Here is an 18,919-nt window from a genome sequence, read left to right as displayed (position 1 = left end):
CTCATACTAGTGTGTGATGACACTTAAACCAATGATGAGAAATAAGGTTAGAGGGAATGCTAGTAGAAGTGGTAAAAGTTATTTGAAGGCATGTTAGCAAATAGTTTGTATAGTTGAGCATGCTCTCGTTGCTAACCTGGAAATTATTTGCAGATGAGGCGAACTGAGATTTGAAACATTCAGATCGATGCTGTATGTTTTTGAGCAGTTAGAAAGCGGGAACCCATTGTGTTCATAACCTGTTGTGCGCGGTGAGGTTGTTTTATGAACTGAGCATGATGTCATTTTCTTCTGAACTCAGAAGTTGCCGAAGAATCACAGAATTTGTACCGCAAACATAAAGTAATTTTGGTTACAATCTTACTATTTCTCTTCACTTTCCCTTAAATCTCAGTCATCGAAGTTTGATGGAATAACTACAGTATGTCTGGAAAAGTGGAAAGTGTACTGTTTTAGGAAATTACTAATTATTTTTCCCTGTTGTTGCATTATAACGTTATTAAAATGTTCTCATTAAAATTTAAATTTCTAGAAAAAACAACCAGAACTTATACATTTGCTTCCTGGATATATCTTTGCATGTCATTTTCTCAGAAAAAAAAAGAAACTCGACAAATTTAGTTTTCCCTTTTATTATTCTCATCTTCTGATTTTATCAGATGTGCAAAGTCGCACTCATCACTGTTAAAGCACCTTCAAGAAGTTACTGCATTGACTGCAAAAAACGGACTTCAAGTGGGCAAACCTCTTCAACGCCACTACTACCGACATCCACATCGCCGGCCTGGAGATCAGGAGTAATTCACCTCCGTCGTTGCAGGTCTCAGCATTGATCTGGACCTTGGTCTCCCGGCCTGATGATTCTCTCGAAGATTTAGGACGCAAGAAATGTGAAAGTCTTTGGGGACATCGGTATTCGTGCCAGACGAGGGAGGACCGAAGGAAGAAGAGGGTTGCACGTCCTCTGAAAGTCTGAACCGGCTGTAGCTACATCCAGTTGTAGTTAAGACTTTTCATACTAGAAAAGGCTAACAAAAAAATACATTTTTTTATTTTTTAAAAAAGGGGAGTATATTACCCCTTTTTTATTCCCTTTTTCATGTCCGTAAAAGGAATACCACCGAAACTTAGCTCGAGTTATCGACAAGTGAAAACATAATCCACAAGCTGCTCCCCACGGGAGTGCTGAACTAACTAATTGCATCAATTTTGCAATGTTGGATGATGACATACACGCACACCCATCCCATCACAAATTTAATTATTCACCGTTGCACAAATGTAAGAAGAGCATATGCGGTTAGATCTGATGATCTGCATCGAAACCCCAGTCCTATGCATCGAAGCGGTGCACTCATCCATCTTTACTAAAGATGTACAAAACCACAAGGCTAAAGTTATCAACAAGCATAGTACATAGTATAGAAAACCGAACAACTATTACAAGATACGAATTTAACACCTATAACTTAGTCGACTTCTTTCGCAGAAACGTCTTCAAGAAGGGGAAGCTCTCACAAAGTCAAGCTGAAACAACTGTTATATTGTGATCCAAATTCATATACTAAAGGGAGGCTAACTTCTGACGAGCGGAGCGAGCCACGTCGCCGGAGGCTTGGGCCGAAGCGTAGCGTAGTCAGAAGTTAGCCCATACGTCGTGCCCTACAGGGACGGCTGCGGGGGGTGCGGGGGGCGGCAGCCCCCCGCGGTATGGATCGTTGCCACCGTCTATACATATTCCCTGTAAGCCGCCGCTAGGGTTTGTCGCATCATTGTACACCCACGGCGTTTTGTAAACACCATCGAAATAGTGAAGTTTTGCTGGCTGGCGCCCGTGGTTTTTCCCTTATGTGTTGCAAGGGTTTTCCACGTTAAAATCTCGTGTCCCCTGCAGTGTTTTATTTTTCGTTCTTCATTTATTGTGCATCTCGATTATAACAACTGTTGAAATATTGGCCCACATTTGGTGGCCCATGCTAGATTTCAGATTTTCCCTATAAATCTCAAAGCCCACTTAGTGGCAGCCTTGTGAGTTTGAGCCCAAGTTGGTGGCAGCTCACTAGGGAGTGGCAAGAGGTGGGAAGTTTAGTCCCACATGGAAAGTTGGGAGGAAGTTAGACCACCTTATAAGGTGGGTTGTTCCACCACTAGTAAGTGAGTGAGAATAGGAGTGCTACACGCACGCTCCTCCTCCTCCTCGCTCGCTCGTCTCGACTCGACTCGACACGTCACGACGCGCGCCACGCTCGTGGTGAGTGGATTGAGCCTCGAGCCGAGACTTTCCTTACTTTTTGCAGCTCAGGAAAACGAACAGAGTCCTAGACGGACGCGTCGCAGTTAGTCGGTTCGGGTCGCTCCCGGATCGTGGGCTATCTGTAACCGACTCGAAACGTTCGTGCGACATGGGCGTGGCCCACTTTGCCTAGGGTTTTCCCGAGCCTATATAATCTCCTGCCCGGCTACCGCAGAAACACATCCAATACACGAGTTAGGGTTTCCACCTCTCTCTGCTTGAGCCGCCATCGTAGCCTACTCCATCCCGCGAGCCGACGTGCATCGGCGAACGGGAGAGCAGGTCTCCCGAACCGCTCGTCCTTGCGATCCTGTACGGGGGAGGGCGAATTAGGTTTTTGGGAAGCGCTCTGCGCGACTGCTCAAGCTCTTCATCACGGGTCGCCTTCCGTCCAAGTCGGGCGGTGCTGCCTACCGTCGTCTTCAACGCCATCTACTTCGACCCGTCGTCCCCGTCATCAACAACGTTGTCATCAACAACGTTCTTTGCCCCGACATCATCTGCTACACCTCCACCGCCACCTCCACCGGATCGGTACGTGCGACATATCTCGATCTGTTTAGCGATGGATGTTGTCTTGTTCTTTGTGCTCTTGTTCATGTTGATCACTACATCTAGTATGTTCGAGTTTCACATGTTAGTAGTTCTTGTCGTCATGCTTAATATTCTGGAATTAATCATGGAAATTGTGCCTAATTATCCAACAATCCAAAAACCTAATTGTAGGCAATTTCACGAGTTAACAATGGCTGGTTTTTCCGATGCGAGGCCGGATAAGTTTACCGGTGTGCACTTTAAGAGGTGGCGATATAAGGCCATGCTCTGGCTTACTCATACGAAAGTGTTCGAAGTTACTGATGGTTTACCTGAAGGAACTATATCTGACCAAGATCAGAACAAGTTCAAGGAAAACAATACTCTCTTCGTCGGATGCGTTCTGAGTATTCTTGCTGATCGTCTGTGTGATGTGTACATGCACATAACAGATGGTAAAGAGCTCTAGGAGGCACTGAATGCTAAGTTCGGTGCAAGCGATGCGACGATGAACTGTACATCATGGAGAACTTCCATGACATCGGTATGGTTAACAACCGTTACGTAGTCGAACAAGCTCATGAGATACGGTGCATTGCGAAAGAGCTTGAACTCCTTAAGTGTGCCTTACGACAAGTTTGTGGCTGGATGCATCATCGCTAAGTTGCCCCCTTCATGGAGGAACTTTGCCACAACTCTCAAACACAAGAGACGGGAGATATCGAGTTGAAAATCGATAGCATCTCTTGATGTTGAGGAGAAAGCTCGGAGCTAAGGATAATACTGAGAAAGGAGAGGGTCAGTCTAGCGCCAACATGGTGCGAAGAAACCCTACAGCAAGAACAAAGGGAATAACAAGCCCTCCTTCAATAAGCCTATGAAGACTACAACCTTCAAGAAGAAGAAGATGATAAACAAAGCAGATCTGAGCTGCTTTACATGTGGAGAAGGCGGCCACTTTTCTAAGGACTGTCCAGAGAGGGCAGACCGCAAGAAAAAGGCGAGGCAAGTCAACACGGTGACCGCTAGCAATGCTGATGGGTACGGTAATCTCTTTACTGTTCTTTCGGTATTTCAATCTCCATGTTGGTGGATTGATACAGGTGCTAATGTTCATGTGTGTGCTGACATATCCATGTTCACTTCTTACCAGGTCGCCCGGGATTCTTCCGTCTTGATGGGGAATGGGTCACATGCTGATGTTCGTTGTCTTGGCACGGTAGATCTGAAGTTCACTTCGGGAAGATCGTGCGGTGAGGAACGTGCAGCATGTCCCTACTATGAACAAGAATCTCGTTAGCGGCTCCCTTCTATGCAGAGATGGGTTTAAGGTTGTTTTAGAGTCGAATAAAGTAGTTGTTTCCAAGTTTGGACAATTTATTGGTAAATGCTATGAGTGCGGAGGCTTGTTCCGCTTTTCGCTTTCTGATTTCAGTAATAAGTCTGTGAACCATATATGTGGCAATGTTAGTGATGATACCAGTGTTTGGCATTCTCGTTTATGTCACATTAATTTTGGTTTAATGTCTCGGCTATCCAGTTTAAGTTTAATTCCAAATTTTACCATTGCCAAAGGTTCCAAGTGCCATAGTTGTGTGCAATCAAAGCAACCTCGGAAGCCTCACAAGGCGGCCGAGGAGAGAAACCTGGCACCTCTAGAACTCATACATTCTGATCTATGCGAGATGAATGGTGTGTTGACAAAAGGTGGAAAGAGATATTTCATGACATTGATTGATGATGCGACTAGATTTTGCTATGTTTATTTGTTGCGAACTAAAGATGAAGCTTTAGACTACTTTAAAATTTATAAGGCTGAAGTTGAAAATCAACTAGAGAGAAAGATCAAGCGTCTTAGGTCGGATCGTGGTGGCGAATATTTTCCTAAAATCTTTGATGAATTATGTGAGGAACATGGCATTATTCATGAGAGGACGCCTCCCTATTCACCCCAATCAAACGGGGTTGCCGAGAGGAAAAACCGCACGCTGGTGACTTGGTGAATTCCATGTTAGCCTTCTTTGGTTTATCAAAGGCATGGTGGGGGGAGGCTTTGTTGACTTCATGTCATGTCCTGAATAGAGTTCCTAACAAGAATAAAGATAAAACCCCTTACGAGGAGTGGGCTGGGAGAAAACCATCACTTTCGTATTTGCGCACATGGGGATGTTTGGCGAAAGTCAATATTCCAATTACTAAGAAGCGCAAACTTGGACCAAAGACGATGGATTGTATCTTTCTAGGTTATGCTCCTCGGAGTGTAGGATATAGATTTTTAGTAGTTCAATCCGAGGTGCCTGATATGCATGTTGATACTATTATGGAATCTCGTGATGCAACATTTTTTGAGAATATGTTTCCTATGAAAGATATGCATAGCATTGCTAGAATTTCTCTTGAGATAATTCTGAGTCCGGTACATCTAATGAGTATTTTGAACAATCACATGAGAATGTTCTTGAGAAGGATGACAATGAAGCTCCTAAACGGAGCAAGAGACGAAGGATTGAAAAATCATTTGGTGATGATTTCATTGTGTACCTTGTGGATGATACTCCCACGTCCATTGCGAAGGCATATGCATCTCCGGATGCGAGATGGTGGAAAGAAGCTGTCCATAACGAGATGGACTCGATCCTTTCTAATGGAACTTGGGAGCTATCGAACGACCCCATGGATGCAAGCTTTGTGGGCTGCAAATGGGTGTTCAAGAAGAAGCTAAGACCTGATGGTACTATTGAAAAGTACAAGGCGCGGCTTGTAGCGAAAGGCTACACACGAGAGAGAAGGCGAAGATTACTTCGACACCTATTCACACAATCGCTAGACTTACCACCATTAAAGTACTACTATCCATGGCTGCCTCCTATGGTCTTATCGTTCATCAAATGGACGTAAAGACAGCTTTCCTTAATGGAGAGTTGGAAGAGGAAATCTATATGGATCAACTTTGATGGGTTTGTAGTAAAAGGTGAAGAAAGAAAGGTGTGCAAGTTGCTGAAATCCTTATATGGCCTGAAACAAGCACCTAAGCAATGGCATGAGAAGTTTGACAGAACTTTAACTTCTGTAGGCTTTGTTGTTAATGAGGCTGACAAGTGTGTTTACTATCGCTATGGTGGGGGTGAAGGTGTTATACTATGTTTGTATGTGGATGATATTCTGATCTTTGGTACAAACATGAGAGTAATACACGAGGTCAAGTCTTTCTTGTCAAAGAGTTTTGATATGAAAGATCTGGGAGAAGCTGATGTGATTACGAACATCAAGCTGATTAAGAACGAGTGGGATTACTCTAACGCAATCCCATTATGTTGAGAAGATCTTGAGCCGGTTCGGCTATATTGATAGCAAGCCTTCTTCAACACCTTATGATCCCAGTGTGACACTACGCAAGAACCGGAGGATTGCCATAGATCAATTGAGATATTCTCAGATCGTTGGCTCACTCATGTACTTAGCGAGCGCGACTAGACCCGACATCTCTTTTGCTGTTAGCAAGTTGAGTAGGTTCATGTCAAACCCGGGTGCGATCATTGGCATGCACTTGATAGGGTCATGCGCTACCTATGTGGTACAATGAGTTATGGGATTCACTATTCGGGGCACCCGGTGTGCTTGAAGGATATAGTGATTCGAATTGGATCTCGAGATGTAGCTGATCACATCGCCACAAGTGGGTATGTATTTACCTTTGGAGGTGGCGCAGTATCATGGAGATCTTGCAAGCAAACCATATTGACGAGGTCAACTATGGAAGCAGAACTTCTTGCTTTAGACACAACCACCTTTGTTGAATCAGAATGGTTGCGTGAGCTCTTGATGGACTTGCCTGTGGTTGAAAAACCTGTTCCGGCAATCCTTTTGAATTGTGACAATCAAACTGTAATTATCAAAGTGAACAATTCTAAGGATAACGCGAAGTCATCAAGACAAGTCAAGAGACGTTTGAAGTCTGTCAGGAAATTGCGAAACTCCGGAGTAATAACTGTTACCTATATTCAAACAGACAAAAACCTGGCAGATCTCTTTACAAAGGGACTATCACGTAATGTGATAGAAAGTGCATCGAGGGAGATGGGTTTGAGACCCGTTGATGTTACACCATAGTGGTAACCCAACCTTTGTGATCGGAGATCCCGTGAATTAGGACCTGGGAAGAACAAGCTAGTGGTTTAATTGAGGAGAGTTTTATGTAACCCTCTCTATGTGAAGATGCACAACTCTCGATTCTTTGTAAGGCAGGTTGGCAACAAGCCTTAATGTGTTTATGTTGGCTATTTTAGCAAAGATGCTGTCCTACAGAGCATTCTTGAAATAACACACCTATATGAGTCCGATTGTTAAACGTCGCAATCTATGAGATTTGGGTGATCTCTAGTAAACTCATGAAGAGACCATGAAGTATGACGCATATGCTTCACCCGCGGGGTAGGCTACTGGCAGCCATGTACTGGTCATGACTTTGAGTGAAACCCTGTTCACGCAAAACTTGCAATTCAAGGCTTAGTCCATTGTTCAAGTGTGAATGGATGTAGCTTAAGGTTCTAGGCGGAAGTTCAACTTAACAGTCTCCGCTGAAACACTGGTATATAAACAAGCAGTGAGTATTGGTAAATCTCTAAATGGGTATTTGAGATCTGGTGGGGGATTGTTGAAATATTGGCCCACATTTGGTGGCCCATGCTAGATTTCAGATTTTCCCTATAAATCTCAAAGCCCACTTAGTGGCAGCCTTGTGAGTTTGAGCCCAAGTTGGTGGCAGCTCACTAGGGAGTGGCAAGAGGTGGGAAGTTTAGTCCCACATGGAAAGTTGGGAGGAAGTTAGACCACCTTATAAGGTGGGTTGTTCCACCACTAGTAAGTGAGTGAGAATAGGAGTGCTACACGCGCGCTCCTCCTCCTCCTCGCTCGCTCGTCTCGTCTCGTCTCGACTCGACTCGACTCGACTCGACACGTCACGACGCGCGCCGCGCTCGTGGTGAGTGGATTGAGCCTCGAGCCGGCTATCTGTAACCGACTCGAAACGTTCGTGCGACGTGGGCGTGGCCCACTTTGCCTAGGGTTTTCCCGAGCCTATATAATCTCCTGCCCGGCTACCGCAGAAACACATCCAATACACGAGTTAGGGTTTCCACCTCTCTCTGCTTGAGCCGCCATCGTAGCCTACTCCATCCCGCGAGCCGACGTGCATCGGCGAACGGGAGAGCAGGTCTCCGGAACCGCTCGTCCTTGCGATCCTGTACGGGAGAGGGCGAATTAGGTTTTTGGGAAGCGCTCTGCGCGACTGCTCAAGCTCTTCATCACGGGTCGCCTTCCGTCCAAGTCGGGCGGTGCTGCCTACCGTCGTCTTCAACGCCATCTACTTCGACCCGTCGTCCCCGTCATCAACAACGTTGTCATCAACAACGTTACTGCCGCGACATCATCTGCTACACCTCCACCGCCACCTCCACCAGATCGGTACGTGCGACATATCTCGATCTGTTTAGCGATGGATGTTATACTGTTTGCTGTGCTACTGTTCATGTTGATCACTACATCTAGTATGTTCGAGTTTCACATGTTAGTAGTTACTGTCGTCATGCTTAATATTATGGATCGTTGCCACCGTCTATACATATTCCCTGTAAGCCGCCGCTAGGGTTTGTCGCATCATTGTACACCCACGGCGTTTTGTAAACACCATCGAAATAGTGAAGTTTTGCTGGCTGGCGCCCGTGGTTTTTCCCTTGTGTGTTGCAAGGGTTTTCCACGTTAAAATCTCGTGTCCCCTGCAGTGTTTTATTTTTCGTTCTTCATTTATTGTGCATCTCGATTATAACAACAACGATAACACATTTTCATCCTGATTGCGGAGACCAGCCAATGATATAACCAGCACACTGGAAGTAAAAATAGCATTGACATTGGTGAGCCCTACTGCATCTTATCTAGATATATAAATCAGACCAAGGTTACAATAAAAAAAATGAAACAGTGTCTACGAGGAACTAGAACACTATTGATATAGCTGAAACGGGACTTAGCGTGACAATTTCAGTAATTCGTCTCTGACTGGGATCGAATTCTGGTCGTTAGGTGCGCCACTGTGACCCCAACCATTGTGCTAAGCACCAAGGTTACAATAGAGAGTGGTCCGACTGGAAGAGCAGCACCGTAACAAACAATTATTGACATTGCATCGAAGGAACAAACAATGGTACATTTCGGGCTTCGGATGGGGTGGTCAACATATATTATATAGATAAACATCACCAGTAACTTGGATACTGTATAGAAAGATGTTCTACGTAGAGTGTTGGACACAACTGAACCTCGTCCAAGCTGTGAATCCAAAGGGGCAACTTTGCTCAGATCATCAGCACCACATCCCCCCCCTGTTTCTCCTCCTTCTCATCCTCATCCTCAGATTCATCGCCGTTGCGTCTGGCCGGAGCGTGGTGTTCGGCCCTGGACAGCGGAACGGTGGCTAGGCTGACATGGCAGATACAATCCAGTAATCTATACCTAATAATAAAGGGAGAAGTGTTTCCGTGGTTTGGTCCGTCGAAATATGTTTCGTCCGTCCACCTATACGCGTTTGTACGTTTAGCTGCCGCGGCTGTTTCCTCGCGATATGTTTGTATTCGGAAGGAAACCGATCGGTGCCATGAAAGAAAGGCAAAAACTAACCGTCCAGTTTGCAAGGGAAACGATCGGTACACAAAAGGAAAAATATACTCCTACAAAGAGTAGAGATCGAACGCGGATTGGATCGATACACGTCCACGCGACGCCGTGTTTCCCATCTAGCAGACGCCACCTTTCCGGTCTTGCTCGGCCTTCTACACGAGGCAAACCTCTCATGATGCGCTATGGCGGAGACGGTAACGGTTGCTCCGTCGTCCTCATAGCGAGACACCATGGCGAGCGGTTGTTGGACGGCGGAACTCGCGCCTCTGCCTGTGGACGTAATCATCGCCAGCGTGCGACGATGTTAGGAACCTAGGCAATGGGAGCCGCGCTCGCCGAAGAGGCCTTCTGGGCTGACCTCGCGGCCGGCTCAAGCTGTTCTTTTTCATGGATCTCCGATCTCCAACAAAAGCCAAAACCTGTGTGTTTGTCCAAGCAAGATTCGGAATAGGTGGAGACGCTCAGGCCATGATGCTGAAAACAGACGTAACCCAAGTGCCAATGGTAGACTCAGATGAGGCGCTCATGCCATGGTGACACGATGCTGAAAACAGACGTGGTCCAAGTGCCCATGGTGATACGGTGGAGACCTGTGATGTCGTATACAGAGTCGCCGACTGGAGGCTGGGGTCCAAGTGGAAGTTTCTAGCCAGATACTATACACCGCTACATCGAAGTATCCTTCGACCGACTTAATCAGCGCAATCTTTGTTATCAATTCACAAACCAATTTGACTTTGTGAATTATTTCCTATGCAAGACCCTCACTCCGTGAGCGCCGAGGTGGAGGAGGACAAGCTGCAGAACACGAGCGTGAAAGACAACGTTCATAACATCCTTCACTCGGCGTGACCAAGGATGACGTCTAGAAGATCATCAATTCGGTCGGCCAAACTCGAGAGGTACTCGATTTCCTCCAGAACCCCGAGAAGTAGATCTTGCTCGGGACCAAGATCCCTAGGGCATGCCTGCTCGTAGCCCTCACCGTCCCTGGGAGGCCGATCGCTGGTTTTTCTCCTTGGCCGTGTCGAAGTAAGTCGAGCTCTTTGTCAGCGTGTGCATGTCCACGTTAACGGACATGTTCGAGAAGGCCAAAGCTGGAAACAACGATGCCCTGCTCTAAGATTATTTCTTAGATTCTATGTCAAGACGTGGTTAGGAATTTGCTAGGCACAAAAAAGCACAATCTTTATTATCGGATTATTAGCGTTGAGTGTAATCATGCAGCCCTGCTACAGTACGTGTGCATGGCATTACATTTAAGAAGTAAACTTTAGATTACGTGAACTAATAGAAGTGGTGGTTCATGTAGATGGACAAATTTATTTGTCTTCACGTTTACATGCATGGATAGCTATGCAAACTTACGGATTGTCTGATGATTATTTTGCTATATTTTACTTACTTTTTGACCTTTGTTGTGATAATATGATCTATAGGTGTTCTCTTGTTCCTGCAACCGGAATCCGGACCAATGTGATGTTCGTGCTCCCTGGCTCTTCAGGTTGATTTCTAGACTCTAATTATTTGCACATAATAGCTTGATGCCTTGGCTACTAATATATTGTCCTCCAAGCGATGCTTCTATTCTTAAGAGAAATGTTCACAATAATCATGTTGACTAAACAATAAATGACATAAGCCTTAATTGCAGATTAAAGGAAGATGATTTTGCGTCTTTTTGTGTTTGTGGAATTTTCTGTCCCGGTGCAACGCACGTGCATGTTTACTAGTTTGGCATAATATTCGAAGCCGGTGACAATGAGTTGTACAAATCCATCATAAATCCTCCTAATGAAGTGAAAATCGATCAGATCCCACTACAGAAATCAATGCACAACACTGTGTATGTCAGGCATATATAAAGCACCATACAATCGTGGTGCCTGAAAGTATCTTGGCATAAATCGAATTACAATACCAATCTCTGCAGCACAGGTATAAAAGGGAAACATAACAATCAATTATGATGAACTCAGCAAACACATCTAGCGTGGCAAACTAGCAGACGACATGAACTCTTTCTCCAAGCTGTAGCATTGCGGGTTGTCTCCTAATCTTAAGTCACCCAATTCCGAAGATTGGAGAGCAGCTCTAGCCCTTCTTCGAGTCAGTCGAATTGGTTGCATTTGCTCTTCATTTCTTGGATATGCTAGACATGAGTTCACCCGTTTTGTTAGCAGAGTCTGCAGTTCCATCTCCAGCTGTTTCATGGTGGGTCTTTCTTCACCATGCAGTCTTAAGCATAGCTCGGCAAGAGAGGCAACACCTTTGATCTCTTCCTCAGTTGCCCCATCCAGCACCTGAGAATTAACAATACCTGTGATTCTCCCCTCTTTGAACTCCTGGAGAAAGTAGTTTGACAAGTTCTTGATTGTTCCTGATTCACTTGTAAAAACAGGCTTCATTCTAAGAAGCAACTCCACTAGTACCACACCAAAACTGTAGACATCGCTCTTCTCATTTAGCTGTCTGGTATGGAAATACTCTGGATCTAAGTACCCAAATGTACCTTGCACATTTGTAACAATGTGTGTTTGATCGACCGGAACCAATCTAGATGCACCAAAATCCGAAACTTTGGCTGTGTAGTTTCCATCCAAGAGTATATTTGAGGACTTCACATCACGATGGAATATTGATACTGAAGCTGAAGAGTGGAGATAAGATAGAGCTCCGGCTGTTTCCATTGCAATTCTTAAGTAATCACCCCAAGACAGCGAAAGACCATTATTTGTATCTGCATGAAGAACTTCAGACAGTGAGCCACTCGATATATAATCATACACCAGCAATGGAACCTCGGTTTCGAGACAACATCCAAAGAGTTTCACAATATTTCTGTGATTTATCTGACTGAGGACTGCGACCTCGTTGATGAATTGACTGATCTCGCACTCCTCTATGACCTTAGATTTTTTAATTGCAACCACACGTTGATCTGATAATATCCCTTTGTAAACCATGCCATGGCCCCCACGGCCAATAACACGTGTGGGATCAAAGCTGTTTGTTGCCTTCTCTAGCTCTTCTAATGAGAAAATCTTTGTTTTGTCGTTTGCAGTTTCATCAGAGGATACCAACTTTTGTAGGAGAAGACCTTGGTTCTTCCGAAAATAGTTCTTCCGTAGTTGCTTCTGAACATTTTCTTTCCATCTACGAGTGAAAAGTACTGCGCTGAAGCTTAGAAGTATAACGCCGAAGCCACAGGACAGCCCAATAATTATACCTGCAGGCATTAAGCTCTTTCAAGTTTTCTGTTCTATATTGTCTCATAATTGTAATAATAATAGTCTTACCTAAGAGTAGAGGTTGTTTTTGCTTAGCACACTGCCTTTTAAATGGATCATACTCGGTCTTGCGAGGACACTCAGTACAAATGAAACTTCCTTTTGTATTATGGCAGATCTCTTTACACTTGTTTGGTTCAAGGCATTCATCAGTATCTGAAATTAATAAAATCTTGATAAGATGCATTGACAAAATATATATTCCCTCCGATTCACAATTAGTTTAGGACGTCCCCATGGTCTTCATATTAACATTTTGACATATATTTTAGATAAATATGTTGTTTCTAACAGAAATACTTATAAAAATTAATACATATTAAATACTTGTACAAATCAATACATATTTCATTAATAATTTATAATAGCAATTTGATATTGTCCATGTTGGTACACACTTCTTATATTGAAGGTCAAACCTAATTTTATTGAATGTCACAAATTCCAAAACTGATTATATGATTCATCATAGGGAGTAACATGGAAAGTAGTACACATTGCATTAATATGAAACAGTAGTACATCACATAAACTAATTAAGCAAAATTTATTTGAACGATAAACAAACTAGAAGTAGCAAAAAATCATTGGCTAATAGTAACATGCAGTTATTTGTCTCCGGTGGTATCATTTGTAATCTCAAAGAGAGGTAGGGATTACCTTGACAACCACTTTGGATATACGGATTTCCTTGGAAGCCATCTGAGCATTGGCAGCGGTAACCAAAGAACCTCCCTTCAGCGCTTACTTCCACACACTTACTGTTGATACTCACACAAGCATATCCAGACCTATTCTGTTGGGCCTCTGCGCAACTTAGATGAGCAGCAGCCCATTTGACAGAAAAAAATAATCCATATGGATAAAAAAGACTCTTCCGTTCTGATCCGGACATGGGGTTGGTGATATTAAAGGTCCCTTCATCAACATCCATATTGATTACCTCCAGATCCTGCATCAGCAGAACAGCCGTTGATGTTGTATTTGTGCAATATAAGTAAAACTCTTCTGTGGCAAAGCAACCCTCTTCGAAGCCGAATGGGAATTGCACACTAATGTTACCACACTGACGGGTACAATCAGCCCTGCTCGGAATTGGATTATACCCTAAATTGATCAGTAAAAGGTTAGCATATATCAATGCCCAAAAATCCTAACAGTAACTGATGTTTGGTCACTTGAGTACGAAAAAGATGTTACCTTTGTCCTGGTTGGAGCAGCCATGTGGAATGTAGGGGTTGCCTGTATAGCCGTTGTTGCAGAAGCAGTAGTAGCCATTTCTTGATGTCGTGTAGGGGTCACTTGCAGCGTAGTTGTAGCCACACCCAGAATGGTCACTCATACAGGCAACACATGCAGATTGATTCCCTATATCCCATGAGAGCTTTAAGCCATCAGTAGTTATGCTGATTTTATCCCATAATTGAGAGGTGTGTTTAGAGCCTATGCTGGTCCTTTTTGTGTTGTGGACAAATTTGAAACGGTAAGTGCTAGCATAGCTTTCGAAGACTACACGACAGCATCCAAGGCCATTACAGTTGTGCACAGCTGCCATCTCTGTGATTTCTGGATCCGGACACACAGTTGCACAGATCGGCTGGATTGCATTCTCTTCAACAGAGTACACCTCTAGGTCGCAGCCAATGATGTTTAGAACAATGGAATCAAGATGGAAGGACCTCCCAGGTGGTTTCAAAGACAAGTTGTAGACACTGACACCAGATTCTATAGGGATGGTATGCGAGAAGGAGGCCCAGAGCAAGTTTGAATTCCAAACAGAATCACCAAAGTTAATCACCTCGATGATGCCGTCGCGCAAGAATAGCTTTGGGGGCTGAGCCGTGTTGTTGCAAGTGAGATTGAAGTCAGGCCCGCGGGAGCACCTGGATCCGATGCCGAAGGGGTAGTTGATACTCACATTGCCACAGCTCTTAGGGCAAACATCGAGCATGGCTAGTGATGGATGCGCCCAATTCCCTTCAGGATTGTGGCTTGTTACAAGTCCAGATGCTCGCGCAGTTAGCTTTCCTAGTGACCCGAGTATCAATAGTGAAAGTGACGCATACATCACGAGCAAAATGCCCATGATCTACAGACACCCTCCCAACTTTGCTCGAGAAATTCAGTTCAAGCAGCAGCGCATGTACTGTGGGTATTTAATAGTGGTGCAGTGAAAGTCTCAGGGAGCCTTTTTCTCTTATGTACCACTTGCATGACTGGCCTGCTGATGCAAATTTATGCTGACACTTGACCCAAGTAAGAAGACATGGCGAAGAGTAAGAATAGTAAGCACCGTGGACTCCAGAAGTCGTTGATGTGGTTGATTTGGCCACATTAGAATACATCACTACTTTCTTGTGGTCGTGCCGCACGGACGACCTGGCAAGTCAGTCAATGCCTACCTTCTTGTGCAGGTCACTCTAGCCCGTGAAATGGAGCTCATTTCTGTCAAGAATAAACCACAATGCATTATCTGGCTTGCGCTTCCTGCTGCACAGGGAAAGTAACAATTACAAATATGACAGGAAATTCATGCCAAACGTAGATAGTGGATCAGCCATACCCACACGAGAAAGCCAGTGCCATACAATTTATATGCGACTTTGAAGATGCAAAATTACGACATGAAAATGGCAAATCACAAAGACACTCACCATATCAGGATATTGGTTTGTTTTTTTTCGAGGTTGACGGGGGAAAATCCCCACCGCTTGTTATATTTCCACGAAAGTAGCCTGGCAGGCCCATGTTCTTACAACAGATATGGGGAGATACACAGGGATACAGGGGAGAAGAAGACAATAAAATACAGGAAAAAAGCAAACTAGAAAGGGGAACACAAAGGGGAGGGGGAGGTTAGCAACCGAAGCCAACCGAACCCCCGGGACGTCAGCTCCACAAAGGACAATCATTGCGACTTGGCATGGCGAGCGAAGGACGGCGACGAAGGCCTGCAGAACCGAGATCAAGCACAGTCGAAGGGCGTCGGATAGCCGAGACTGTGGCGACGACACCGGTGTGCCGACCGCGTGATCGAAGGGCGATGCAGAGACGAGTCACGCCACAAGCACAAGCCAGACAAAGCCAAAACCCGACATCACCTTGAGGACCTCACGCCGCCCGCAAGGCGAGCAACTCCGGAGAGAAGCCACACCGCAAGCAGACCGAGGGAGCAGGTAGTGGAATACGTGGAACCCATTAGAAGCACACGAAGAAGCGTCCCGGCACGGACGAAGGGCGTCGGATAGCCGAGTCCGTGCGGCGACACCGGTGTGGCGCCGGCGATGCCAAGGCGGTGTGCCGCCAAGACCAACACAGTCGAAAGGCGTCGGATAGCCGAGACTCTGGCGACGACACCGGTGTGCCGACCCCGTGGTCGAGGGGGAGCATGCCGAGTCAACCCCAAGACGTCCAGGCGGCTCGGACGGGGCCACCATGACAACGACCTAGGCCCGAAATATACGAGCAGGCGGCCAGCGGGAAGACGAGAGGAAGCACAGTCCCGAACGCAGCGAGGTGCACAAAGCCAAAAAGGACGCCTCCAAGGAGGGGTATGGCGCCAGCGACGTCATCGTCCACAAGCTTTCGCTCGGATGTGCTCCTACAACCAGGCAACAGGACCGGCCGACCTCCCCCGCCCAGCAGGAACCACGGCGAGGGGTGGACTCGGGCCACCGGAGAAGGGCAGTGGTCGAACTGTAGGGAGCCCACACCCCGGACGGAAGGGCAGCGACAAGAAGGGGGGCAGCCGCCCAGAGGCCTGTCGCAGGGGCGCGATGCCGGCCGCGCACCGGGGGGCGGGATCAACGGCCGGACACCCATGGTGGAGACACGGAAGGCGGCCGGAGCACGCCGCACCGTGGGCAGGCCTCACGCGGGGAGACCCGAGCCACCACGGCGGAAGGGGCGGCGTGACGGCGGCGGGGAGCAGCAGCCTGAGCGGCAGAGGCAGCAGCCGGCGGAGGGCGTCGGTGGCTGGGACGAGGGCAAGGGGGGCCAAGCCGATCGCCCCCGATGGAGCATGCAGCGGGTGGAGAAGTGGCCACGACGGAACTCCACGGGGGCGCCGTCGATTGGCACGAGGGCCAAGGCGAGGAGCCCGTCCGGGAGAGCAGCCGCGCGTCGGCGGCAGATCCCGGCGGCCACCGTCGTCGTGCGCGAGGGCCACATGTGATGGGCTTGGAGGGCCGAGGCAGCCCGAAAAGAGGGGATTCGTGGGGGTGGGGAGCTTGGATTTTTTGGAGGAGATGGCCTCCCGCTGCCGCCATCCGCCGCTGGGCGGCTTCCTCCGACGGCAGCGGGGGTGGAGGGCTCGGTGGAGGGTGGGGTGTGGCGGCGGCGCGGTCGCCTCGCAGTCGCCTGGGGGCGACCCGGAGGCGGGGTTAGGGTTCCGAAACTCCTTTCGCTATCTCAGGATATTGGTTTGTGAATGCCATCCGGCTCATCAACCGCCATCACCAAGTGGAAGATACGCTAACTGAGCTATAAGTAACAGTAACTGAACTCCATCCCCAGTTTTAGCTGTTGTTTGATTAAGCTGCAACAAAGGTGATGAGGTCTAAGACCTAGGTTGTGGCCCGATCTCGCGATTGACCCGAAATCCAAAGGGGGAAAGAGGGAGAGGATGAAGAACGCGAGGAACACGAAGAACAAACACACACACACCAACCCGATACAATCGAATTCTTACTCTCGTGGCTCGATGGACCACACCAATAGAATCAACCGGAAGAGACGCAAGGTAGAATTCCGGATGAGAGACCGGGGTTGGAGATGAAGACCGGTGAGGGAGAGAGAGTGGAGCACACTAGAATCTCACTCACAAGTACCCCAATCCTCAACAAGAGTAGCCTTGATTACAAAGGGGATCTAACCCTAGGGAGACAAAGCTCAAAAGTAGTTTTAAGCTCAAATTATGTCTAAAGAGTCAAGGGGGCGTCCAAGGTACTTATATAGGTCTACAGGGCGACACGGGTCGAACAGGTACAAAAGTGGTCGAGTCGGGCAGATCTGGTCGAGTCAAACATGTAGATCAGGTCTGGGACCTGGTCTGACCGGGCCTAGGGCCGGCGCATCCGGTCCAGACCGGGCCAGGGGCCGGCTGGTAACCGGCCAGGGTTCCGGGTTCCCTGGACTCTGCCCGGATGGCACCGGTCTGGGATCCGGTTCCAACCGGGTGGCCCGGTCAGGGGGCCGGTCCGACCGGACCTGGGGCCGGCTGGCTCCCTCCCTTCCTTTGCGCTCTTCGGATGACTCCGGGTCCAACTCCATGTCCATCTTCACGTCCAGCTGCCCCTCTCCTCCTCTTGACCATGGTGTGTCCTCTTCTCCGGGGCCTTGGCTCACCTCGTACCTAATAACACAAATTGTGTCGGCATGAGGTAGCAATCCATCCAATGGGGTACCGAGATCGAGGGTAGTGAGGAGCGAGTTCACCTTATCATGTAGCGCTTTAACTCGAGCCCGCGTCATTGGTCCACTTGGGGGACTTGTTGGTCTTGTTGTAGTGTCGTCGGTGAGCGGGGCTACATCATCTACCCCTCCTTGGGAAAGAGTCGTCCTCGACTCGTGCGTCTCCTCATCTCCATGATAGGGCGATAGGTCCGAGATGTTGAACGTGTTGCTCACCAAGTACTTGGAGGTTGGTATGTCGATGACATAGGCGTTGTTGTTGATTCGCTTGAGGACCTTGAAGGGGCCATCTCCTCTTGGTTTGAGCTTTGAGTTGCGTTCATGAGGGAATCTTTCCTTCCGGAGGTGGATCCTAACGAGGTCGCCTTCTTCAAAAATTCTTTCCTTCTTCTTGGCGTTGAGGCGGGTAGCTTGGCAGAGGACATGTTCTTGAATGGTTGCTCTTGTGTCTTCATGTAGCTTCTTCATGGTGGCGGCTCGCTTGTCGAAGTCCATGTTCGTTCTTTCATGAAGAGGTAGTGGGAGGATCTCGAGTGCCGTGGGTGGGTCGAAACCATAGACGACCATGAACGGACTTCTTGATGTCGTGGAGTGCTTGGCTCGATTGTAGGCGAACTCCGCGTGGGGTAGACATTCTTCCCATGACTTCAAGTTTTTCGTCACTAGTGTGCGTAGAAGAGTGGAGAGGCTTCGATTGACCACTTTGGTTTGTCCG

General features: G+C 47.2%; 1 protein-coding gene across 1 annotated transcript; it reads right to left on the bottom strand.

Annotated features, from left to right (window-relative positions):
• Positions 1 to 11,247: 11,247 nt before the first annotated feature.
• Positions 11,248 to 14,982, bottom strand: LOC127321522 (wall-associated receptor kinase 5-like). The gene is made up of 4 exons (XM_051350546.1): positions 13,993 to 14,982; positions 13,453 to 13,899; positions 12,802 to 12,948; positions 11,248 to 12,731 (listed from the first exon to the last, which is right to left on the bottom strand). The coding sequence occupies exons 1-4, from the start codon at positions 14,876 to 14,878 to the stop codon at positions 11,491 to 11,493; spliced, it is 2,721 nt and encodes a 906-aa protein (XP_051206506.1). The 5' UTR covers positions 14,879 to 14,982; the 3' UTR covers positions 11,248 to 11,490.
• Between the last annotated feature and the right edge of the window lie 3,937 nt (positions 14,983 to 18,919).

Source organism: Lolium perenne, chromosome 5, assembly GCF_019359855.2.
Source record: "Lolium perenne isolate Kyuss_39 chromosome 5, Kyuss_2.0, whole genome shotgun sequence".
Taxonomy (NCBI): Eukaryota; Viridiplantae; Streptophyta; class Magnoliopsida; order Poales; family Poaceae; genus Lolium; species Lolium perenne.
Note: the sequence above shows the minus strand (reverse complement) of the source record. Positions and strands in the feature narration are given on the sequence as shown.

Excerpts from the sequence above, each read along its gene's own strand:
- LOC127321522 (XM_051350546.1), bottom strand. The coding sequence starts at position 14,878 with ATGGGCATTTTGCTCGTGATGTATGCGTCACTTTCACTATTGATACTC. Across the intron at positions 12,949-13,452 it reads TATCCAAAGTGGTTGTCAAG|ATACTGATGAATGCCTTGAA; the intron begins GTAATCCCTACC and ends TATTAATTTCAG. Across the intron at positions 12,732-12,801 it reads AAAACAACCTCTACTCTTAG|GTATAATTATTGGGCTGTCC; the intron begins GTAAGACTATTA and ends TAATGCCTGCAG.